This window comes from Coffea eugenioides, chromosome 11, assembly GCF_003713205.1.
Source record: "Coffea eugenioides isolate CCC68of chromosome 11, Ceug_1.0, whole genome shotgun sequence".
NCBI lineage: Eukaryota > Viridiplantae > Streptophyta > Magnoliopsida > Gentianales > Rubiaceae > Coffea > Coffea eugenioides.
The window spans coordinates 7,806,056-7,831,895 of NC_040045.1; the positions used below are offsets into that span (position 1 = coordinate 7,806,056).

The following is a 25,840-nucleotide window of genomic DNA, read 5'->3' on the forward strand; positions in this document are numbered from 1 at the left end:
CGGGACACAGGAGAAGCTTCGACCTCCACTCAGCTTCCACCTCACACTGAACCACACGAGCAAGCTCAAGAGACAGAGGCACAGCTGACCCTTCCTCCTCCCACTCCACGACCACCGCCTCCGCCACGATCCAAGTTGCAAGAGATCCTCAATGCCATCTGCTGCATGGAGACACGTGTCATGGAGCGCATTGACCAGACCGAGCGGATGATGACTGAGCGACTAGACAGGCAGGATCGTCGTCTTCGAGCGATGGAAGATCATTTCCACATTCACCGCTCACCTACTCCAACCCCTCATCAACAGGAGGGGCCTAGTGGTACATCTCAGGGAGCTGAGGAGGCAGTAGACCCTCGTTCTGAGCAGTCGTGAAGACCTTTCGAGGATTCCATCTTTTATTGCTTTATTTTTCTTTTATTGTGTTCGGTTCAAACTTTGTAGTTTTCTTATTGGATTTTCTTGTACTACTTATACTGTTTAGTACCCTTGGTGTTTCAAGCATGACACAATTTGGATGGTCGTGAGGATTAAGGGCTTCAAACTGCATCACCACTTACCAAGTGGGAAGTTTCGTTTTCTTTTACCTTCCTCTACAATGAGGACATTGTAGATTTTAAGTGTGGGGGAGGGATTACTTTATTTTGTGGGTCATTGTGTCTTGAAATGCATGAATTTGATTGTCTATGGCTTAAACTTTTATTCCGAAATATTGTCTTGAGGTTGTTGGCAGGGAGTTTTGTCCATTTTTATGGGGAACTCTGTCAAAATTTTTCTAAAAATATTTTCCAATATTAATGGCCAAAATGTTCACATTTTAAGTGATCAAACTCTTCCATTGGATAGAATGCTATATGTAGTACTTGAAGGTTTAGTCCTTATTTTGTTTGGAAAGAATTATTATGCTTAGAAAGTATATTCGGTTAAGTAAGAAAACTTATGCTTACAAATTTGCAAGGTTAATGATATTTCTCATTTTGACTTAATTTTATCGGTAAGTGATTGATATAGTCAAAACAAGGCCAAATTCTTCCTTTAATGATGTTACAGGGAAAAGAAATCATTTCAAATAAAAAAAAAGACAGAGACAAAAAATATGTATATTAATCTTCTACTCCAATGATTCACATACCGAGTAATCGGGGGTTGGCATCTACAAATGTCGACATTCGCGTAAAAAGGTATCGGAATTAAGAGTATACTTAGCAATTTGAATAAGTGAAATGTTGAGTAACCGGAAATCTTCACCTAAAAGTGTCGATTTTCACGTAAAAATGCGTTTTCACTATTAAAATAAAATGGAGTATGAATAAATCCCTCTCATTAGTTAAGTTTTGATGGTATAAATGCATAAAGGTATATAAATATTTAAACAATAAAAATTATAAATTATAAAAATTATAAATTATAAATAATATTAATTGTACATTTATACATAATATTATAAATATATTTATAAATTATAATTTATACATTTACATAATATTCATTTATAATTTATACATTTATATTAATTATACATTTATAAATATATTTATATTATGTATTATATGTAATATAATACATTTATACATTTACATATTCTTATATAAATATATAAATATATTTATTTATAAATATTCATAAATGTATTATAAATGGATAAATGTATATAAATATAAAAATCATAAATTATAGAAATACGCAACAATATGTTTTAAAAATACGTGAACAAAATAATCCAAGAAAACCTACAGCAAATTTTTTTATATAGTTTTTCAAAAACAACCCCAAAAACAATTAATCCAAACTGGCTTGTTTTTTAAAAACAAAATGCTACAGTACTACTTTTTGAAAAACAACCCCGAAAACAGCTAATCCAACGGGGGCCAATGTCATTTAAGAAATTTAACTTTGCCAATATATAATAGCAAATTTGAGAAATTGATTAATCAATTATTAGTAGTATCAATAACAAAAAAATAAAATACTATTCTTGTTCATTCTTATTTTTAATTTCGCTTCAAATAATAATTGCTAACTTTTCTTTTTTATGTGGTATATAATATGTTACTTTTAATATAAGTAATTGAGCAGCTACGAATTCTCAATTGGTTTATAGATACTTAAATTATTGAATTACTAGATTAATACACTTTACAAAAATTGTTGACTTACTACATTAATACACTTTACAACATCAGCTACATATATTTTTTAATAACAAAGAGTTTATGGTAAATTATTAAGAATGAATTTAACAAATAAACAAATTAAAAAAGTAATTTAAAATATATTAAAATTATTTGATGTAATTTTCTAGGAATTCGTATTTATCGGATGCAAGATACGGCCCAACCAAAAAGCTTGCTAGTTTGGTTACGATTTATTGCCCCAAATTATTATCAACTATTGATCTCAATATTATGGGATCTTTTTTTTTTCAATTGTGCTGAATTTAGAGCCTTAAGTAGTAAAATTTGTAGAAATTTGCATTGCAAATTGTAAATCATTTCATAATTTGCAGTGAAATCATAAAGCAAGGGAAAATGGCATTACAATTGAAGCAAAAACAACAATTTTTTAGGCAAAATCTAGAAGCCAATGTTGGAAAGAATCTTAAGATGGTACATAGTGAATACTTGATCACTAGTTTTATCACTTGCATGATGAAGCACCCACGGCTTGTTACTTATGATTATTGTTTGAGCAATAATCAGAAGTGTAAAATTGCAGCTTGCTCGTTCACTAGACAACAAAACTTCTTTGCTCATTGCTGGGCGGTTGCTTACCTCGCATTTGTGAAATGCGAGGTCATATACCTCGCATTTCACAAATGCGAGGTCTGTTTTTTTTTTTTTTTAATTTCGGTTAGACTTCGCATTTAGCAAATGCGAGCTCAAACAACTCGCATTTGCTGAATGCGAAGACCTCAAAAACAGAAAGCCATACACAAAATACCTCATTTGTAGAATTTTTTTAAAAGTCATCACAATTTTAGAAATTTCTCGTTTTTTACACTGGAGAGCTAATACCAATAAGGGTTATTGTACCAACCCTGCACCTAATAAGATCATTGTTTTTGATCCAGAAACTGATCAAGTAAGGGAGCTTCCTATGCTGCAGGACAGAAGCCGCCACATACTTGGTTTGGGGGTTTTGGACGACTGCTTCTGTATGTCTTGTTGGGACATTAACCAAGTAGAAGTGATTGCAATGAAAGAATATGGTAATGAAGAATCTTGGACTCCTTTGTTTGAGATATCAATTCTGAAATTCTACAGCATCCCTTATGGCACAAAGTTGACACCATTGATGCTCATGGAAAATGGTGAAGTCTTGATGCTAAGGGATGATGATACTATTTTTGGTTATAACCCTCAAACGATGGAATACAATTATGAGTACCGCGAAGTGCTTGGCAGCTGTCCTCATATATTCATCGAAAGTTTAAATAACCCTCATGCCTAGCTCGGAGTGGGATGAGAACCAACATCAAGGACAAGGATTTCTTATTCTGGCAGAATATTCACTAAGTTGAAAAGGTTTCATATGATTAGAATTCGAAGCTCGCAGGTGAGAAAGTTGTCTGCTTTTTTTCTTGTTGCAATCTTTGTCGCTTAATTCCTGTTGGTTCATCCAGTATTATATTACTACTAAATCCAGATTTATAAAAGTTAGTCCATACTTGTTATATTGTTGGCGAAGTTGAAATTGGAATGTAATTGTGGATGGCACACCTAAAAACAGATGTTTCGCATTTCATATATAAGGTCCAACTTAAGAAATATTAATCTACTTTATTAGTTTCTATACTATCAGTAAAGAGGTAGTTCATGTTTATCATTCATTTCTTTAATTTTTTATGAAATAATTTTTTGCTTTTGCAACGATATTCTATTTCTATGCTGGGAATAGTTTTTTTCTCAATACCTATTTTTGAATTGTTATTATCTTAATTTTATAGTATTCCCTATTATGTGACACCTTATGAATTACATAAATTATAATGGCACTGTTCACCCCTGAATTACCTAATTTTTAGTGTAGTTTATTTAAACTTTTGTATTTTTTAGTCATTTAACACCCCTTAAATTACGGATTCCGTCTTTTAAATGTATTAATTGATGTGGCTATGTACATATGCAGGTTTGCACGTGGTATATATATATATATATATATATATATATTGGGTTTGCACTTCGGTCTTATTCTCGTTTGCTTTAAATTTTTCAAAATTTAATTATGAAAAGTGATTATAAAGAATAATTAAAATCAGCAACAATTGATCTTTGGTTGATTATGGCTATTAACTTTTTTGGCTATTAAAAAAATAATCTATAATATGAATATAAAACCAAAATAGAATATCACAAATAAACCGATTATCCAAAATCAAAATCTATAATCAGATAAATTAATCAACGGAAAGCCTTTCATATCGTTTGTTTGAGTTGCTTGTCTTGTTCCTCTCTTGAAGTTTTAATAAAACTAGTGACCTTCCTTTAACCATCCGAAACTATCACTACATCTATTTAATTCTTAATTTTCTGACATTCAGCCCATTTCAAAAAAAATAAAATAAATAAATGCCAGAAGGAAGAACAAGAAAACTATGAATAACAAATTCAAACCATTTTGCATAAGATAACTATGAATAACAAATTCAACCCATGTTAAGGAAGTTTTTCTGAAAACACTTCATGGAAAGCAGTCATCCAAATGGGCCATAAGATACCTAAAAACAATATGAAGAACTATTTATAAATAGCAGTGAAATAGTAACTCTTCTAACCAGTAATGTCTTTCATGATCTCTTTGACTGATGGCCCATTACTTGTAGCATTCAAAAATTCAGGAACCTGATGAAAGTGAACAAAGATGAACTAAAATTTGCTGTGAAAAGAAATTCCATCTATGAAGTTAGCCCCAATTTATTGTGATTTGGATAAAGATTTTTTAACCAATATTATGTGTACATAATGATAGCAAAAAAGAAAAGAAAGCAAATCCATTACGAGTGCATTGTTGGTTTAATAGCAGCATATTTTTAGTTGTGAGTCTTGTGACTAAACAAAAAGTAGTCATAATGTTTCTAACACTGTAATAATTAGAAAAAGTTTAGAAAGCCACCAAAACCTATTGCAATCTTCAACATCAATAAAAACATACAAATTTGCATATTTTTCTTTCTTTTTTGAGATAAAGAGCGAGTTAATCCATCCATTTAAATCATGCATAATCACTTTACAAACAAATGAGAACATTATCTCACCAAACAATTCTAAAATACAAATAGCAACTTTAAATAAAAACATGAATTGCCATTTTTCTAGATCTACATATGCAAATTCGAATCCAACAATTTGTTTGATTGCAAAAATGTCTTTTTAATCAAAATAGAATTTTCTAATAATATTTTGTCGAGTGACACTCTAAGCTAAAAGCCTCAATGCTAACTTCCACCACCAAATGCATTCCTTTGACAACTGCAATCGTTTTAGCTAGTCAAATCGACAAAAAATGACCAACTCCTTTAGCCAAATAGTACTGATATGTCAAGTTCCACACCTAACAACTACCTCAAACTCTAATTACATTATCTATCATTATGGACAATAAAAAAGGATAAGAGTACAAAGTCATATAGAACCAGTTTAAGTAAAAGATTCTGAAAGCTAATTTTACACTTCTTTTATTCTCAGGCTATCATTTGCTAAAATTAAAACCATAACAATAAACTACGTATCATGGATACAAACTAGTAATTCAAAATGTTGAATGAAGAGATACAAAATATTATCTTCACATTCTAAATTGCTAGCCCCGACAATTATTTTACACGTCATCCACCTTATCCAATAGATAAGCACTTTTCACCATTAATAAACTTTATATAAATCAAAATATCAAAATATAATTACCTATTCATAAATTAAGAGACTCTGATTAATTTTTAATTCAATAAGCATCATTATTTTCTTCCTGATCATCGTTTACCTTGGGCCTTCATTTGTCAGATTCTTTCTCCTCTACTCTAGCACTATCACTATCCCTATTATCAAATAACAATTTTAATAAATAAAAAATTAAAATTAGAATGAATATGTATAATGGTGTTATTTATTTTATGGGGGAAAAGTAGTTACAATTCTTTCATTGTTAACCTAAAAATTCTTCATGTAATCACCACCCGTCTTTTTGTCAGCCTTAGGGAATTTTGTTCCAAAAATAAAATAAAGGCCAAAAAGTAGTTTCAGAATAAATAAAATTTAAAAAACTGAAAAACAAAGGTTTCTTTAGATTTGGGGGAAAAATATGCATAGCATTACATACCTCTTTTAGGCGAAAAAGAAAGTCAGATGAAGAAGGAAGCAGCAAGAAAAGCAATAAGCAAAGGTTTCTAATCAAAACACAAAAAATGACAAAAAAAAAATTAAATAGTACATGCCAAAGAGAGACAATAAAAGTAGAAGATCATAAATCATGATTATTGGACTATGGAAGAAAGCAAATATCATACCCATTCTTGATCTCAGATAATGAAACCATTCAATCAGTTAATTATGGACAAAAATGAAAGAAAATGCATCAACTAATCCAATAGAGAAAAAAATAGAATAAATGATTAGGATGAGGGGAAAAAAGAAAAGGAGTACAGAGTGAAAACTAAATAAGAAATTTGCAGTGTATATGAGGGTTTGTTTAATTGTCTTTAACCAAAAAGGAGAAAGTAAATAAGGTGAACAAAAGAAAAAAAAAGGCAAGTGAAGAAAAGAAAAGGAATGCGCCACATGTCAAAATAAAGGGGATGCACTTGACAATCATTGAGGTTACTATAATAACTCTTCTTTTTTCTTATATAATAGGTAGATTTGTATATATATATATATAATTGTTACAGTATATTTTTCTATAAAAATTTGTAAATATAGCAATCAAAACCGGGATAAGCATGGTTCCAATCCTTGCAAGCATTCTTTCATTTTCTAGGTGGAGACAATAACAGCATCTCATGCACATATGCAAGGACAAAGATAGAGACGGTTAATAGCACCAATTTCGTGCCCACTCGTTTTATGAATTTTTCTTCCAACAAACTGTTACAAGTCTTTAACTAACGTGTATTCTTGGATTTCCGACCGGGATGACCAAGACTCAGCAAAGTGCAGCCACAACAGAATGCTTTCTTTCCACGTAATTGGAACATCATCTTTAACAGCGACAATATGTTGAAGGGAAAAATGTCATTGAGTCTACACAGAATTAATAAAAAAAGAAAAAAAGAAAAGATAAACTTTGTCATCACAAATTGAGTTAAAAATAAAGCTAGAGTTGTGGGCACTTGTTTAAACTACAAATGAATTGCTATGTATACTCTAATTTTGGAAATAGCTCTATCCCAGATCTTGAATGGGGAGTATAGACAAAATTATATTCTTTTATACGTTCTAGGAGATTACCACAAAAAGAATGGCTAAACAATTGTACTTCCTTCAGATAATTGTACAAAATGAAGCAGAACCCAGTCTTAACAGAACTATTCTATACTAAAATGAAATACTTTATCCAGGAGTATGCATAGTTAAATCATCTAAAGAGTATTGTTTTATTTATTTATTTTTTTTTGTGGAAATCTAAAGAGTATTGTTCAAAACGATGAATTTTGAAAGTTATGAAAAGTGGACCAACCATAGCCGAATTCAAATCCAGATGGTCTATTTTATCCAGCTATGATAAACCACAGCCCTATGATTAATGAAAATGCATAGGGTTGAACTTTTCACAAGTTGGAAAAAATAGTTTAAGCATACACATTAGTCCGCCTTATCAACCTGTTTCAGTATCTAATCGATATTTCTACACATAAGACGCATGATAAAGTCATGTCATAACAATTTCATTGCTTACATTTTTACCAAAAAAAAAAAAGACTCCATGATCTCGTTCCTTCCACTTCCTATACGCGTTAATTCCATTGCCTTCACTAATAATTGAAAAGACTTTAGCGTTGGACAGTTAACAAACTGCCTCACGCTATTATATATGGCCTTATTTCTGTAACAAAGGTCCATGGGGGTGTCAACTGTCGAACCATAAAAAGGTGGAATCTCCGTTGCCAGTCACCGACACAATGTAATCCGGTGTTTATTGTTGAATGTCTAATTCTTTTATTCCAAATGGAATGCCATCTGGAATTGCGGTTAATATGAAACTGAATGCACTGATAAGTAACATATAGTGAAACTGTTTTGGCGTCAATATAAACAATCACAACTCTTTTCTTATTCTTTATGCCCTTGTGATTGCTATCCATTTTAGTTATAGCTAGGTGCAAAAGATATCGGTTTGGGAAATTTCCCTACACTTGAGTGTAAAGTGCAGCACTCTATTTACAACACCATCAACGAGTCCATGGATGCACTTCGTTCTTTAACAGATTTCAAACAAGGAAGTAAATGTTAGATCCTTAATCCAACGTTGAACTTATATATGAATAATTATGTGATGTAAACTGTTAAATAAGATTAAATCCAATTAAAGTGATCAAATATAGTTTGGACTTAATGTATCTAATAGGGTGTAGGTCTTTAATGTGTAGAGACTTAAGGGTATTTTTTATTTTTATGATGGACTGAAATATGAATCCAAAAGGTAACAGGAATGTTATCTATAAAAAGGGTTATGGTTCCCAAGTCACAAGTATTCTTATGGTCGTATTTTCTAGTATTGCAGAATAGCTCTTTCCTAATATCTCATCATCATGAAAGATACCAAAGAGAGATTAAAGGACTCTCTCAAGGATTGGTAAATACATGCTGACCTGGAAGGCCACCCTAAAATCTCTAAGGATTCAAGCACCAGTTTGTCAATATGAATTCAGTTATACTACCGCAAATTTTCTGTTAATTTATTTATTAATAATCGCCACATAAATTTTAGATTTAATAGGTGATGATTTTCACCAAAAGTTAAATATAAATAATCACCCTAACAGTAAAATCTGTTGAACTTAAATTCTTTTCTAGACCTCCTTATTGGGATTATGGATAAGGTGTTAGGTTCATGAGTAAAAAATTATGTCCCACATTGGTTTGAGAAATATAGAAAGAGCACTTAATATGTAAGTAAAGGTCCAAAAACTAATAGTTTAAATTTTTTTGTTATAGTTGGGTTCCTAACTTACATATTGGGCTCTTTGGTAGACTCTCTTGAGATGTTTTTCCTTGTCAAATCGGTATCAGAGTCTCAGGTTGCAAGACTGGACTACATATAGGCAAGTGGATTCTTTTCGAAATTGGACTGGTGAAAATTCTCTTCTTGATGGTGGATTGAAGTGCTAAAGTATTAAGAAATTTGGCTAGTATTAGACCAAGTGTGCCATGGTTTGATAGGGGGTTAGGTTGGTGTTAGGCTAAGGAGTCAAGAGTTGACAGGGATCCAGAATGCAGTTAGATGTTAAAGAAGAGTGGATCCATGATTGGAAGAAAAAGATGACGTTAGGTGTTAAGGTGGGTTTGCGTTGAATATTATAAGTGGGCTCGGAGAAGTACTATTAAATTTGAGTTTAATGTAAAGGGTTACTCATGAAAAGAGAAATTTGTTAGATTCATGAGTAAATGATTATGCCTACATTGATTCAAAAAATGACAAAAGAACACTTAATATGTAGTTAAGAATCCGAGACCTAAAAACTTAAGTTTTTAGGTAAGAGTTAGATTCCTAACTTACGTATTGAATTCTTTAGTGGATTTTCTCGAGATATTTCTTCCTATCATAAAGGTTGGAAGAGACTATTGGTCCTTTTTTCCTTTTTCGTTTCCTGACCCTCTTAGACAATCCTTCTTGAATGCGAAATGAACATATGAAAACAAATAATAATTCTGGTGAAACATCTGATATATGCATGGCAAAATTGCTTCTTGGCTCAATTTATCAACAACATGAAACATTGTAATATACTACCAACGCAATGCATGCATGCCAGTGTTACTTCTTCGTCAATTTATCAACACAAAATGAAACACTTTACAAGCTTTCGAAAGTTAAAGTTCTTGAGAATTACACGCATTTTAGAGCGAAATGCTGCTCGGAAAGGCGGATGTTCTTTCAAGCTATTGAACTTTCTTTTTTCCTCGGGCTGAACTTTCCTTTTTCAAGTTAAGTGAAAGCCCAAGCCAAATTGCATCTGCGACATGTTATGCTCAACAAATTGATCTTGAAGCATATTGAGCTTAGCCCTACACATGGAGTCCAATTTCACAAGTTGGTTGAGATTGTAAGAAGACAAGTTCAACACCTTAATGCCCAACCTTCCTATCTACAAATTTATTTATTTTTTTGGCAGCTACATATCATATAATAGTAGGATTATTCATTTCATGCGTAATATTCAAAACAACATATTATAATGGCCATTGTTTTGGCTTTTTCTAACTCACGGTTGAAGTGGTTTGGTGGCATCTCATGCGAGGCCATATCAAAGAGATGTTTTCCGTGGATCATATTTTATTCTACTTCCAATATACGTTTAATTAATGCAAAATGGTTTTCTTTAAAGTACTGCTTGTTTTCAAATACAAGTTCAAAAAGGCAAAAATGTTCAAATTGGCATTGCTTAACCATAGATTAAAGTATAAATGTGTATCATAGACCTAATTTTGGGCCTTGACAGTGATAAAGAGTCGGGCAATTTACACTTTACTTTCCTGTGGTTTAGCGATTTTTCACATAACCCCTCTATAGTTTCAAAAGTTATACATAATTCTCTTATGATTTGGATTAAAATGCCAAAGTGACGAAATTATCATTCGTATCGGAACCTTTAACAATGTCAAAATTACCCTTATAAATACATGACACACTAACCCCGGATAATTTTATGTTTTACCATAGAACTCCTTAATGATTTAATACTTTACCATATAACTCCCTTATGGTTTTTAAAATATACAAATAACTTCGCTTGATTAATAAATAATTTTTAATTTTATATAAGGGTATTTTGACATTTTAGGTAACTTCGTTACAAATGACCATTTTCGTTACTTTGACGCTTTAATTTAAACTATGATGAGATTATGTATAACTTTTGACACCATAAGGGAATTATGTAAAAAAAACATTAAGTCACAGGGGGGTAAAGTGTAATTTGCCCTAAAGAATATACTAAACTCTGACTAAACTGTGAGCTTCTATAATTGGAAGGAGTCGAGCTTCCCAGGGTCCTATTAAAAAAGCTTAAATGACCCTACTTATTTTTCTTTTTTCACTTAGTGTGATTAACGAAACCACTAACAAATTATGCATTTCATGAATAACGATTTTGTGATAATGGTTACAAGAATAGTTCCAACCCAAAGTGGAATAAATTAACAAAGGGAATGCTGACTAGTTAATCAGCAGGTGAATACCGTTTGAGGGACTGAATTGAGAAAAGAACTAGACGATGGTACGGAAACAAAAAATCCAACTCCATGGATCAGAAAAGTGAACAAATGTTTTGATGTTAGTTATATGATATACTTCTGTTAATGAAAGAACATTTCATTTCCCACGAATCTCATATACATCATCAAGGTAAATTATCTTCAAAGAGCAAATTTAGATTTTTATTACGAGTCACGTGTGTGTTGGAAAAATGACTATATCCATTGTAGAGTGAATGAGAAAATTGTTCTCATAATGGCACTCTTGAAAGAATCCAAGAATAATTATCTATCATTCATTCATGTATATTAATTATTGATACATGATTTTGGATAGGATTCATGTACTTAATACATGAATTTTGAGTTATCTTATTGAGATACATGTATGTACATGAATGGGGTACTTTGATAAACGTGAAGATAATTATCTGGAATTTAACACTTGTTGCCAATTTCTAACAGTCACCCTTGGCCAGCATCTATAAATATCTCTCTTTTGTTTCAAAAGAAAGAGCTCTCTCTATTTTTCCTTCTTGCATCTTCATCTTTTATAGTGTTCCATATTGCTCTAGTTCGAGTTCGCTGTGGTGAAGAAAGTTTGGTACTGACATATTCACCTTTAATCTGTTATATCCTGGGAGACAGACGCCTACTTAACCTCGAGCACTCTACCTGGAGGGGGCGAATCTGTTTTAAGGAAATTGTGCTCACAAGCCTCGGATTGTTATTATTGTTATTTTCGATCATTACTTTCTTTCTAGGTTGTATTTACTCTTCTCTATAGTGTATCAACCTATTTTTATTATTTCACTAACAGTCTTATAACAGATTCTGTTCTCAATGGCTGACATTCCAGGAAGAGAAACCAACACATCTACTTTTGATGCCTCTGCCTCTGGCACAATTGTGAAACAACCTGAAGGAAAGATTACTCCTACGGTTTCTACCAACCATAGTGAGAAACCTGAGAAGTTCCATGGCTCGAACTTCAAGACATGGCAACAAAAGATGTTGTTCTATTTGACAACATTGAATCTCTCGAGATTCTTAAGTGAGGATACTCCAAAGCTGCCTGAAGGCTTAACTGATGCACAAGCTGTCAGTGCTATTGATGCTTGGAAGCACTCCGATTTTCTTTGTCGAAATTATGTCATGAACTGCTTGCATGACTCGCTGTATAACGTGTATCAAATATACAAGACAGCAAAGGCATTGTGGGAATCCTTAGATCGGAAATATAAAACCGAAGATGCCGAGGCAAAGAAATTTGTCGTTGGAAAATTTCTAGACTATAAAATGGTGGATTCCAAGACTGTTATCAGTCAAGTGCAAGAAATTCAGATTATCTTGCATGAGATTCTAGCTGAAGGCGTGATTTTGAGTGAAACCTTTCAAGTAGCTGCTGTTATTGAGAAGCTACCTCCTGGGTGGAAGGATTTCAAGAACTATCTCAAGCACAAGCGCAAAGAGATGAGTATGGAGGACCTTATCGTTAGACTTCGAATTGAAGAAGACAACAGGGGTTCTGATTGCAAGGCAACAACTTCGGTTGATGCTAAAGCAAATATTGTGGAGTATAAGCAAGAGCAAAACTCCAAAGGCAAAAAGCCAACTCGACATCTTGGGGCAAAAGGGAAAATCTCTAAGCAGAAATTCCAAGAAAAGTGCTTCAACTGTGACAAAAAAGGTCACAAGTCCACTGAATGTAAGCTTTCAAAGAAGAAGAAGCATGAAGCGAACTTGCTTGATAAAATCAAGGGAGACATGGAAAACATGAACCTGACTGCTATGGTCTCTGAAGTAAATATGATAGGGTCAAATCCGAAAGAATGGTGGATTGACACTGGAGCTACAAGACATGTTTGCACAAACAAAGACCTGTTCACTACCTTCGAAAAAGTTGAAGGTGAAAAAATGTTCATGGGGAACTCTGCCTCATCTGCTATTGAAGGTCAAGGGAAGGTGTTGCTAAAGATAACTTCTGGCAAAACATTGACTTTGAACGATGTTCTGTATATGCCAGAAATCCGCAAGAACCTTGTTTCTGGATCATTGCTGAACAAGCATGGCTTTCGCATGATTTTTGAATCGGATAAAGTTATATTATCCAAATCTGGGATGTATGTAGGGAAAGGATATACAACCGATGGATTGTTCAAATTGAATGTAATGACTATTGTGAATAATTAGAATAAGTCTTCTGCTTATTTGCTTGAGTCTTCCAATTTATGGCATGGTAGACTAGGTCATGTTAATTATGATACTTTGCGTAGACTAATTAACTTGGATCATATTCCTTCCTTTCACATCAATTCAAACCATAAATGTGAGATTTGCGTAGAAGCAAAATGAACAAGGTCATCTTTTCAAACAATTGAAAGAAACACCGAACTCCTTGAATTGATTCACACAGATGTCTGTGATTTGAAATTTGTTCAAACAAGAGGTGGTAATAAATATTTTATCACTTTCATTGATGATTGCACAAAATACTGTTATGTGTATTTGCTCAAAAGTAAAGATGAAGCCTTGGAAAAATTCATTCTCTACAAGAATGAAGTTGAAAATCAACTTAACCGGAAAATTAAAAGGTTAAGAAGTGATAGAGGTGGTGAATATGAAACACCTATTAGTGATTATTGTGTAAAATATGGAATTGTTCATGAAGTAACTGCACCTTACTCACCACAATCAAATGGTGTTGCTGAACGAAAAAATCGCACACTAAAGGAAATGATGAATGCGATGTTACTAAGTTCAGAATTGCCTCAAAATATGTGGGGTGAAGCTATTTTGTCAAGCAATTACCTTTTAAATAGGGTACCCTGAAAAAAATAAGATAAAACTCCTGATGAGTTATGGAAAGGTAGGAGACCATCCTACAAATACTTGAAAGTGTGGGGGTGTCTTGCAAAAGTGGCTATTCCAACACCAAAGAGAATAAAGATAGGTCCTAGAACTGTGGACTGTATCTTTATAGGCTATGCACATAATAGTGCTGCTTATCGGTTTCTTGTGTATAATTCAAAAATTTCGGATATACACAAAAATACGATAATGGAATCAAGGAATGCTTCATTCTTTGAAGATGTGTTTCCTTGTAAATCGAATGGTGCATCAAGTTCATCAAAACGAACACATGAAGTTATGAATCAAGAAAAACATGATCATGACTTGATTCAACAAGATGAACCGAGACGTAGCAAAAGGGCTAGAGTGGAAAAATCATTTGGAGATTATTTCACAACTTTTCTATTAGAAAAGGAACCACAAACCTATACAGAAGCTGTAAGTTCTTCTGAAGGATTTTTGTGGAAAGAAGCAATAAAAAGTGAGGTTGATTCTATTTTACAGAATCATACTGTAGACAATGGAATTTTAATTAAATTCTAAAAATTACCATTGGTCTATAAGGTATTTTTATCCAATCGGATATTGCCATATGGCATGTACACTTGGAAAGTTTGGTTATTAAATAGCCAATTATATTCCTCCACGTGTCAAGTTGAGGTGTTCCAAACCAATTCAAATCGCAGAGGTATCTTCACCAACCAAATCATATCATATCACATACCTATTGGATAAATATCTAAGTATTTATTTCTTATTAAAGGGATAATATTTAGAGTTATTTAATCCAAGTATACCTCTTATATACTGCAGTAGCTTGGCCAATAAAACGGTGCCACGTCACGTGTCCCCACAAGTTTGGCCAATCGATAAATTACTTATCTCTTCATTGATAAATATAAAATGAAGAGATAATATTTAATTGGCACAGTCCTAATATGACTGCACGTCTTGCAAGTAAAGTGGTACACAGGTCTTCAACCTCTACCTCTTGCGACAACTATAAATAGAGGTCTCTCAACCAAGTTAAGGGGACACACAGAGATATCAAAAGAGCATCATATACGCTCAAAGCATTGAAGCTCCAAGCTACAAAGGTTCGGCTCTTCAAGCTCTCCAAGTCTCCCAGATATCAAGACTTGAGTCTTCAAATATCTTCTAAAGTTCTTCAAATCTTCTATATCAAGATTTGAAGGAATCGGTGGTGGATCCAAGAACAAGCTGCGAAGCCCTTGGATTGGCGTTCGAGGAGAAGAATCGAGGGAAACTCTCCACAAGTTCGAGAAAACCCCAGAGATTGTACCTACATACTTTTCTAAATTTATATATCATATATTTGTCGTGTATTTTTCTTGTCGTTTTGCAGACTTGAAATTTTATCGCGTACAAATTTTTGGCACGCCCGGTGGGACCATCTCTGCCTTCCATCTCTTCTCCTCGAATATTCAACTACGTCTATCACCAATGGCACCAAAGAGCAACAAAATCGTGATTGCACGTTCCAAGGCTACTGATGCTAAGCCTGTTCAGGAAGCTGCACACGTTGCCACCAATACCCGCGTTATTGGCCCCGTGACAAGGAGTATGACGAGAGCCTCCACCCAAAGTAGCATGGAACCCTCGGCGCCAACTCCCGTCTTCGGGTCAACATCACAAATGAGCTATTCCTCCACGATGGGGGTCCAAGACGTTTTCACCTCGATCGAGAAGGCTCTTGCCATGCTCGAATTTGGATCCGAACCCAAATTTTATAAGCATGACGATGATTCATCAAGCACTGGATCAGCCTCTTCACATGAAACTCTTCATTCAAGATTTTGTATTGAAGATTCTGCTGCTTCTTCTGCTGCAATGCCCGCCATGATGACAAATACTTTGAGTCTCGAAGAACAAGTTTCGAACATGTCCAAGATGATGGAAACCATGATGAAACACGTTAAGGACCAAGATGCTCTCATTGCTCAACTGCTCACCCAGAAAGATCATGCTCCTGAAGGAAGCCATGCGAATCGTAAGGAGCACCAAGAGCGTGAAAAAGGTAAAGACAAGGTGAAGGAAGTATATGTGACCGCCGATGGAGCTATTCCCGTGGAACAACTGAAGGAGCTTGTTGAAGGCGTGATCAAAGATAAAAAGGAGGGTGGTTCAAAGTCAAGCTTTACCTACTGCAAGCCTTACACTGCTAGAATTGACAACCTAGCAATGCCCGCTGGATATCAACCGCCTAAATTTCAACAGTTCGATGGAAAAGGCAGTCCAAAACAACATGTGGCCCATTTTGTCGAAACTTGCAATAACGCTGGAACCTATGGTGACCTGCTAGTCAAACAGTTCGTCCGATCCTTGAAGGGCAACGCATTTGACTGGTACACTGATCTCACTCCGGGGTCCATCGACAGTTGGGAACAACTGGAACAAGAATTCTTGAATCGCTTCTACAGCACTAGAAGAACCGTTAGTATGCTAGAATTGACTAACACTCGTCAATGGAAGGATGAACCTGTGGTCAACTATATTGATAGATGGAGAAGTCTGAGTCTCAACTGCAAGGACAGACTGTCTGAACCCTCTGCCATAGAAATGTGCATCCGAGGAATGCATTGGAGCCTAAGCTACATTCTACAGGGTATACGTCCAAACACGTTTGAAGAATTAGCTACTCGTGCTCATGACATGGAGTTAAGCATCACGGCCAATGCAACCGATGGGTTTCCTATTCAAGCTCCGCGAGTGCAGCCATCTCGTCAAAGCAATGACAGGCAAGAAAATAAAAAAGGGGGCAAGCCTCCTTCAAAACTCAGTAATAAGGAGTCCATGACAATAAATACAGCTCCCATGAAAATTGCTACCAAAGTGAGCCGAAAGGTCACTGAGAAGTTGGATCCATATCAAAATAGGTCAATAAGAAGACCCACGTTAAAAGAGATGCAAGAAAAAGAATACCCATTTCTTGAATCTGATTTACAAGGGATGTTTGATGACCTTTTCAAGGAGAAACTCCTTGAACTTCCTGAAATGAAGCGCCCAGAGGAAGCCGGTCAAGTCAATGATCCAAACTATTGCTGTTATCATCGCCTGATTGGCCACCCTCTCACTAAATGCTTTGTCTTTAAAGACAAAATTATGGAATTGGCCCGTCAAGGAAAGATCCTTCTCGAGGAAGATAAAGCATCGGCAAACCAAACAACAATAATGTTTGGATCTGTGTGTTGCCCGATAGAAGTTCTACCCACATCAAGCAGTGCTCTGTCTGTACAAACGGAGTTTGAAAAATCGTCAATTGAAAATGTTATTGAAGATGACAACGAAGGATGGACTTTAGTCACTCGAAAGAGGACTTGCAAGCCAAAAATAAAGAAGTACATCTTTTCGAAAAGCATTCATTCGACAAAGCCGAAAGTGACGATGAAACGACGAAATGCGACAAAGAAACAAAAGGGAGTCGCCACAACACCAATTTCGTCAGATTTTCAGCTTCTTCAAGAGGTTCGACAGCCCGTGACATTGAGAGAATTTATACCCAAGGGGTATTTAAGTGATGATACTGATAATTCCACTTCTTGTAATGTCGTCAAAGCTGAGAATTCTCAAGTCACACAAATTGGCACTGAATTTGAGAAAAAACTCAAAGTCGATGATAAACCACCGGTGGATTGTGCAACGACCATCATTTTTTATGATGACGATTTAACTGTTGAGTTCAAGACCCACAATCGACCTTTGTTTGTTAGTGCATATGTTCGAGAACAAAAGATGAATCAGATACTCATTGATGGGGGATCTGCTGTCAATATCATGTTCGTACGTGCTATGAAAGAGTTAGGAATCTCAAGTGATGAACTCTCCCAAAGCCGCCTCATGATCCAAGGATTTAACCAAGGGGGGCAAAGAGCAATTGGCCTCATAAGGCTTGAATTGCTCATTGGTGAGCTGTCTTCAAGTGCGTTATTTCATATCATTGAAGCCAAAACCTCTTATAACATGCTCTTGGGAAGGCCCTGGATTCACGAGAATGAAATTATACCATCTACTCTGCATCAATGTTTCAAGTATTGTCGAGACGGTATTGTTAAGAAAGTCACTGCCGACGACAAACCGTTCACGGAAGCCGAAACTCACTTTGCCGACGCCAAATTTTATCTTCACAAAGAAGCAAAAAGAAAGGAATCGGTGAGGGAAGAAAGTCAAGATTCCAAAGTACCCATTTTGCGGTATACTCCAAAATCAAAGAGAGAAGAATGTCAGTCTTCTTTTATCAGAAATGACACATTAAATGTTCCGCTCACCAAGATAGAGCCTGTCAAAATTGAGAAGGTGAGCTTGCAAGGGTTTGTCCGTCCCAAAGAAGAACCGGCAGTGGAACATTACTCGCTACCAACTAATCGGACTCAAGAAGGTTTTGATCCAAACGCCTATAGACTTCTTGCTAAGGCGGGTTATAACCCAAATGAGAAGAATACATTGGGCAAACTCCCTCCTGAAGTGACTGGCGAGAAGACTCACGGATTGACACCTACGCAGAAAATGTTGAAAGAAAGGGGCTATAATGTTGAAAGTTCATCGATGGGTCTTGGTTATCAACCGCCCTCTCCTGTTCGTATAATGATCAAAAGAGCGAGTTGTAACTATGTGAACGAAGAAATGGAGGTCACAAGTCGAAAGAGATCTGTGTTCGACCGATTGGGAAATAAGTCAAAACGTACTTCTGTGTTTGACAGACTTGGCCCGCAGCTAAAAAATTTGAAGTCGCCCGTCTATGAGAGATTAGGCAATAAGAAACAAGAGTACCAAGTTGCCAAGGAAGAAAGTCTTACTCCAATAAAGAAGAACAGACCAAGAAAGCGAGTCTCCTATTTCTTCATGCACTATGGAGACTTATTCAATGTAAGAATTGAAACCATTTTTGAGGAACAGGGTCAAGAAAGTATGGCTTCCTGTCACCATATTACGATCAGTGATCCCGAAGAAGAAGAAGAAGATGCAGATGACGCTCCCCCTGAACTTGAACAAGGGGTAAAAAATACAGTCGATGAGCTAAAAGAGATTAACCTTGGCACAAGCGACGATCCTCGCCCAATTTACATAAGCTCTTGTATGACTCCTGAAGAAGAAAAAGAGTATGTTGATTTGCTGCTCGAGTTCAGGGACGTCTTTGCCTGGAATTACTCAGAAATGTCTGGTTTGGATCCAAGGGTCGCCGTTCATAATTTGTCCGTCAAGCGAGGAACAAAACCTGTCAAGCAAACGCAAAGGCGCTTTCGGCCCGAATTGATTCCTCTGATAGAAAATGAGATAAATCGATTGATTGAAACCGGATTCATACGAGAAGTAAAATATCCAACATGGATTTCAAGCATCGTCCCTGTAAGGAAAAAGAATGGGCAAATTCGAGTTTGTGTTGACTTTCGAGATTTAAACGAGGCTTGCCCCAAAGATGATTTTCCTCTCCCCATCACAGAATTGACGGTAGATGCTACAACCGGGCATGAAGCACTATCTTTTCTCGATGGATCGTCTGGCTACAATCAAATACGCATGGCGCCCGAGGATGAGGAGCTAACTGCCTTCCGCACCCCCAAGGGAATTTATTGCTATAAAGTAATGCCGTTTGGCTTGAAAAATGCTGGAGCAACATATCAAAGGGCAATGCAAAGAATTTTTGACGATATGCTCCATAAAAATGTGGAGTGCTATGTCGATGATCTTGTGGTGAAATCAAAGAAGCGGGAAGATCATATTCAAGACCTTCGAAAAGTTTTCCAACGCCTTCGGAGATACCAACTGAAGATGAATCCTTTGAAGTGTGCGTTCGGAGTCACTTCTGGCAAGTTTCTCGGTTTTATCGTTCATCAGCGAGGAATAGAAGTCGATCGATCTAAAATTGATGCCATCGTGAACATGCCTGAACCGCGAAATATTCATGAATTGAAGAGTCTTCAAGGGAAGTTGGCTTATATCCGCAGGTTTATCTCTAATTTGGCCGGACGATGCCAACCCTTCAGTCGACTGATGAAGAAATGGGTGCCCTTCGAGTGGGATGAATCGTGTAGGAATGCCTTTACAAGCATCAAAATGTATCTCATGAATCCTCCAGTTTTGGCTGCACCCATCTCAGGAAAACCATTGATTCTCTATATTTTCGCCCAAGAACGGTCGGTTGGGGCCTTACTTGCTCAAGAAAACGATGAAGGTAAGGAGAATGCACTGTATTACTTGAGCCGGATGATGACATCTAATGAGTTGAACTACTCGCCCATCGAGAAGTTGTGTTTGGCACTTATATTTGTCATTCAGAAGTTGAAACATTACTTTCAAACACACACTATTCGACTCATATCTAAGTCTAATCCCATTAAATACTTCATGGCAAAACCTGTACTGTCTGATCGACTCGCGAGATGGTACCTCCAGTTTCAACAGTTTGAAATTATTTACGTACCTGCGAAGGCTGTCAAAGGACAAATATTGGCAGACTTTTTAGCCGATCATCCCCTACCTGCCGAGTGGGAGTTGACTGATGAACTTCCCGATGAAGAAGTGTTTATGGTCGAATCTCCGTGGTCGATGTATTTCGATGGAGCCGCGCACCGTGACGGAGCCGGTGCAGGAATTATCTTTCATACTCCTGAAGCAGATATATTGCCATACTCTTTCACTTTAACACGCCGGTGTTCCAACAATGTGGCTGAATATCAGGCGTTGATTCTCGGTCTTGAAACGGCTGTAGACATGAAACAGTTGCATCTTAGAGTCTATGGTGATTCAAAATTGGTGGTAAATCAACTTCTTGGTGTTTATGATGTCAAGAAACCCGAATTGATCCCATATTATAAGTATGCAAGACAACTCATGGGATATCTGGGCGATGTCACTATAGAACATATCCCTAGAAATTTCAACCAACAAGCTGATTCTTTGGCAAGGGTGGCGTTCATGATCACTCTACCTTCTCATCGAAATCAAATTTCAATATGCCAAAATTGGGTCATACCTCCGATATTTGATGAAGAAGATGTGGTAAGGAAGAAAATGCTTATCATATTTTTGTCCATGAGATTGAAAAGGAGGATTGGCGCCATCTCATTATGGATTACCTTAATCATGGGAAGTTACCTGAAGATCCCAAGAAAAGGGTTGATATACGTCGTCGAGCACCACGTTTCATTTACTACAAAGGGACGCTTTACCGAAGGTCATTCGATGGGGTGTTTCTACGATGTCTTGGAGAAGATGAGGCCATGCAAGCAATGGAGGAGGCTCACTCTGGGATATGCGGTGCTCACCAGTCTGGCCCGAAACTACACTTTCGCATTAAAAGAATGGGATACTATTGGCCAACAATGGTGAAGGACTGTATTGACTTTGCTAGAAGATGTCAAGCATGTCAATTTCATGGCAATTTCATCCATCAACCTCCTGAACCATTGCATCCAACTGTAGCTTCTTGGCCGTTCGATGCTTGGGGTTTGGATATAGTTGGACCGCTTCCAAAATCTTCTGGAGGACACATTTTCATTTTGGCGGCAACAGATTATTTCTCAAAGTGGGCCGAAGCGGTTCCTCTAAGAGAGGTCAAAAAGGAGAATGTAGTAGATTTTATCCGCTCGCACATCATTTATCGGTATGGAGTCCCGCGGTATATCATCACCGATAATGGTAAGCCTTTTTGCAATGTAGCAATGAACAAACTTTGCGAAAAGTTTCATTTCAAACAATACAATTCGTCCATGTACTACGCTGCCGCAAACGGACTCGCTGAAGCATTCAACAAGACCTTATGTAATCTGTTGAAGAAAATCGTGGATAAATCGAAAAGGGATTGGCATCTTCGGATTGGAGAAGCGCTTTGGGCATACCGAACCACTTTTCGAACTCCCACACAAGCAACCCCATATGCGCTTGTTTACGGTGTTGAAGCTGTTCTTCCACTTGAGTGTCAAATACCTTCGCTAAGAATTGCAATTCAAGAAGGGCTCAGTGGAGAAGATAATGTTCGTCTTCGCCTTGAGGAATTAGAAGCACTCGACGAAAAGAGATTGGAAGCTCAGCAACGGATTGAGTGTTATCAAGCTCGCCTTTCAAAGGCATTCAATAAGCACGTTCGACCCCGCTCTTTTCAAATTGGAGAGTTAGTGCTCGCCGTTCGGAGACCAATCATTCTCACTCATGGCGGACAAAGAAAGTTTACTCCTAAGTGGGATGGTCCATATGTCATTCGAGAAGTATATACAAATGGCTCATACAAGTTGGTTGCTGAAGATGGATTAAGGGTTGGCCCCATCAATGGCAAGTACCTAAAAAGGTACTATGCATAATCGGAACCGCGCGATGCTCCTGGCCCGCATGAGCTAAAACTGTGGATGGCAACCACCAACAGTGTAGTATGTGGTTAAACTGCTGAAACACTCCACCAAGTCTAAGGTGGTAAACAAATAGATACTCCTGGCCCGCATGAGGTTAAAATGCGAACGGCAGGAACTACATGTGACTTGATTCCCTTGTTGGGATACGTAGGCAGCTTGGAGGGCATCCTCTAAGTTCAGTTACACCGCTCCAAATCAAATCCTTGTCCCTTACAAAAAAAAAATGAAAAAAGAATTTTCTCTTTCCAAAAAATAAAAAAAAATAAAAAAAAATAATAAAATGCTCCATTTGAGTTCTTTTCTCTTAAAAAAAAACATGAGATAAGAAATGAAAAGCATTTTATTATTCAAAAGAAAACTCATTACATGGAAAAAATGAGTGATAAAATAATTCAAGGAAAAGAAGAACATGGTGGAAAGTCTAAATATCAAATTTGTATTCCACTACAGCTACTTTATATGATTCAAGTGCAGAATTCATGTCTTCAAGTTCCTTCATTGCGTTATCAGTCATGATGCTAGTATTTTCAATGGAAGATAGCTCATCATGCGCTTGGGTTATTTCAGCCTGGATCTCCTTGAAGGTCTCATACTTTTGATCGATAGTCGAACTGATTTCCAGGCCTTGTTTCTCCAAACTGATGAGTTCCTGTTGCAGAACCTTCTTCCTGTCTTCAATGGACTGCAACTTTTCTTCAAGACTTTGCAAGTGACAAGTTAGTCCTTCTTCCTTTGCCTTAACTCTCTTGAGTTGGACGGTCGCGTTGGAAAGGAGTTCTGCATGTGTTTCTTTGCTCATCCTTTCCCACGATGAGGATGCCAGAACATCATATGCCTCCGCCTTGGCAAACAATTCCATCAAGTGATCTTTTAAAGGGAGACCATTGGTAGAATCCGTTCTTGTGATTTCCGCAATGATTTCCTCTGCACACTCTTTTAAAGAAGAGATCTGTTCAGTTGGAGTGTCAAGAATCTGTCCGCGAAAATCCATCAACAAACTCTGCAAGTACTTCCTTCGATGCGCCTGGATCAATTTTTGACCATGAAATTCTGAAACCAATGCTACCTTAGGTTTTTTCCGGATTTCGTGCAAATTAGACAGCTCCTTCTTTGACAAAGCGCCTCCACTGGGGGCAAGTTGCTTTGGGATGCTGATAACGACTTCGTCACCTTTCTTGTTTGAAATTATAGCATCAGTCTCAAGTTCAAGTGGTGAATTGGTATCAACATCTTCTTGGTGGAATTCAAGAAGTGGGGGCTGAAAAAAAAAATGTTTTGAGGGTCTTTTTTTTTTAAAAAAAAAGAAAAGGAAAATATGATTACCTTAAGTGGCGACACTCCAACCGACGGTGGTGAAAAGGAAATTTCCTCCAAATCAGAAGATGTCCTCTTCTTCGATCGGTTCCAATGACGGTCTTGGCTACTACTGCCGCTTGCCAACGAATGGGTTCCTCTCTGGGTAGATTCGATACCCTGAGCTTGAGTCCCTTCTTGTCCTATAGCCTCGAGAGAACCACGATCGTCCATCATTTCAATTTCGACATCTTCTTCTGTGTGAGTCACTGATAAAGATTTTGAAACCATGGGCGGCATCTTCTTTGCTGGAATCACTGGTTGCGCCTCTTTGATGGCCTGTCGAGAGTCCTTGGAAGACTTATTTCTTGTAACAATATTTTCCAAGGAGCTACTAATGGTTTTGTTCTTCCGCAAGGTAGATGAGGTAAGACCCGTTACAATCTCTATAACTCCATTAGGATGCACTGACTCGTTGGCGGAGGTAATCTTGCTCTTCTTCGATGATTGCTGAGGGATCTTAACGGTAAATTTTAAGGGAGTTGAAGAGACACTATTTGACCGAGTCGACCACCAGGCATCATAGTCTTTGGTGATCAATGGATACTTCCTGTGCATGGGTATAGTCATCCGAGATCGCGTCTGAGTGCGAACTGAGGAATCCCATAGTTGAATAGCTTCACCTAAGGTATAAGTGTGAGTGATCTCTTTCAAGTTGTTGGGGATGTCCTGACAAAAACCGAATTAACTGCTGAACCTGCAAGGATTATATTTTTCAGTAATGAAAGTATTATCCTTACGTAGAGTTAAATGGCAAGAGCGTTGACTAATGAAGTAGCTCATGAGTCTTGATGATAAGGATCCGGCATCGATCAACGCCTTTTCTTCATTCTCAGTCCAGCACAATTTAGGAAGCATCAAAGGATTCGTTTCTTTGAAGATTTCCTCAGCTTCCAATTGGCCATAAAATATTGCCATCTTCTCACCACTAAATCTTGTCATGCGCGCGTGGTGGCTACTCACTTGATGATTTTCGTAGTATACATCGAAGTATTGGCCAATCCAAGCATAGACGTAATGGATTGGAAAAGTTACCTCACATTCTCCAAGGTTAGGGGCGTGGACGATCTCCCTCAACCCATGATATATGCTCGCAAGGACGGGAATTGCAAGACAAAATTTTTTTCCTGTAGCCATTAAGCATGCAACCTTGAAAACACTTGGGCGAATACGGTCGACCTTTTTGCTTGGCAAAAGGAACTTGCAGATCCAACACGCTATGAATGCCGCAATATAGGTCTCCTTTCTTAGAGACCCTGGGATACCCAGGGTGTCAAAAGGGACATTGAAGTCATTCGTATCGGCAAGGTCGTAAGGCTCCACGCTTCCAGAAGGGTTGTAAGTCATTTTTGGTTTAGATGTGGTCTTCCTTCTATTCGCTCTACTCGGAGGAGCCCTATACCTAGCCTCTCCTTTGAACCAGAAGCGAATCCAGTCCTTCATCCATACCCCTTGGTCATTGGTCCAGAGGTGGTAGTAAGCCGAAAAAAGATGCCTGCAACTCTCAGGGAGAAGTGGTTTCCCTTCTTTGTCGCGAGTGAGGAGCTCCCGCGCCGAAGGAACAACTTCATCGAAAAATGTGCCGTCGATCGAAAGGCCACCGAGTCGATAAAGGTCCCAAAGTGTGATGGATAACTCCCCAACGGGCGTATGGAGCGTGTTCGTCGAGGGACACCAATATTTGAAGAAGGCTCGCAAGATATTTTCACAGCGGTCGTAGGAGTATCTCGACGCGTAGACGGCTTCAAATATGCCAGCGCGTGTGAGTACGTCTTTATGCCTTCCAAGCATGTCCTCAACCCACACCCAATAATGGGAGGTGAAGCACGCCTCACCGAAGAATGACGAAGGGGTTTTCCATGTAGC

The 25,840-nt window shown here is 37.0% G+C and overlaps 1 protein-coding gene across 1 annotated transcript; it reads left to right on the forward strand.

The window, feature by feature from the left end:
• Window positions 1–2,525: 2,525 nt before the first annotated feature.
• On the forward strand, window positions 2,526–3,447 carry LOC113751907. Its single transcript, XM_027296052.1, has 2 exons — window positions 2,526–2,603; window positions 3,019–3,447. The coding sequence occupies exons 1-2, from the start codon at window positions 2,526–2,528 to the stop codon at window positions 3,445–3,447; spliced, it is 507 nt and encodes a 168-aa protein (XP_027151853.1).
• The last annotated feature ends 22,393 nt before the right edge of the window (window positions 3,448–25,840 follow it).

Excerpts from the sequence above, each read along its gene's own strand:
- LOC113751907 (XM_027296052.1), top strand. The coding sequence starts at position 2,526 with ATGGCATTACAATTGAAGCAAAAACAACAATTTTTTAGGCAAAATCTA. Across the intron at positions 2,604-3,018 it reads TTGGAAAGAATCTTAAGATG|GGTTATTGTACCAACCCTGC; the intron begins GTACATAGTGAA and ends AATACCAATAAG.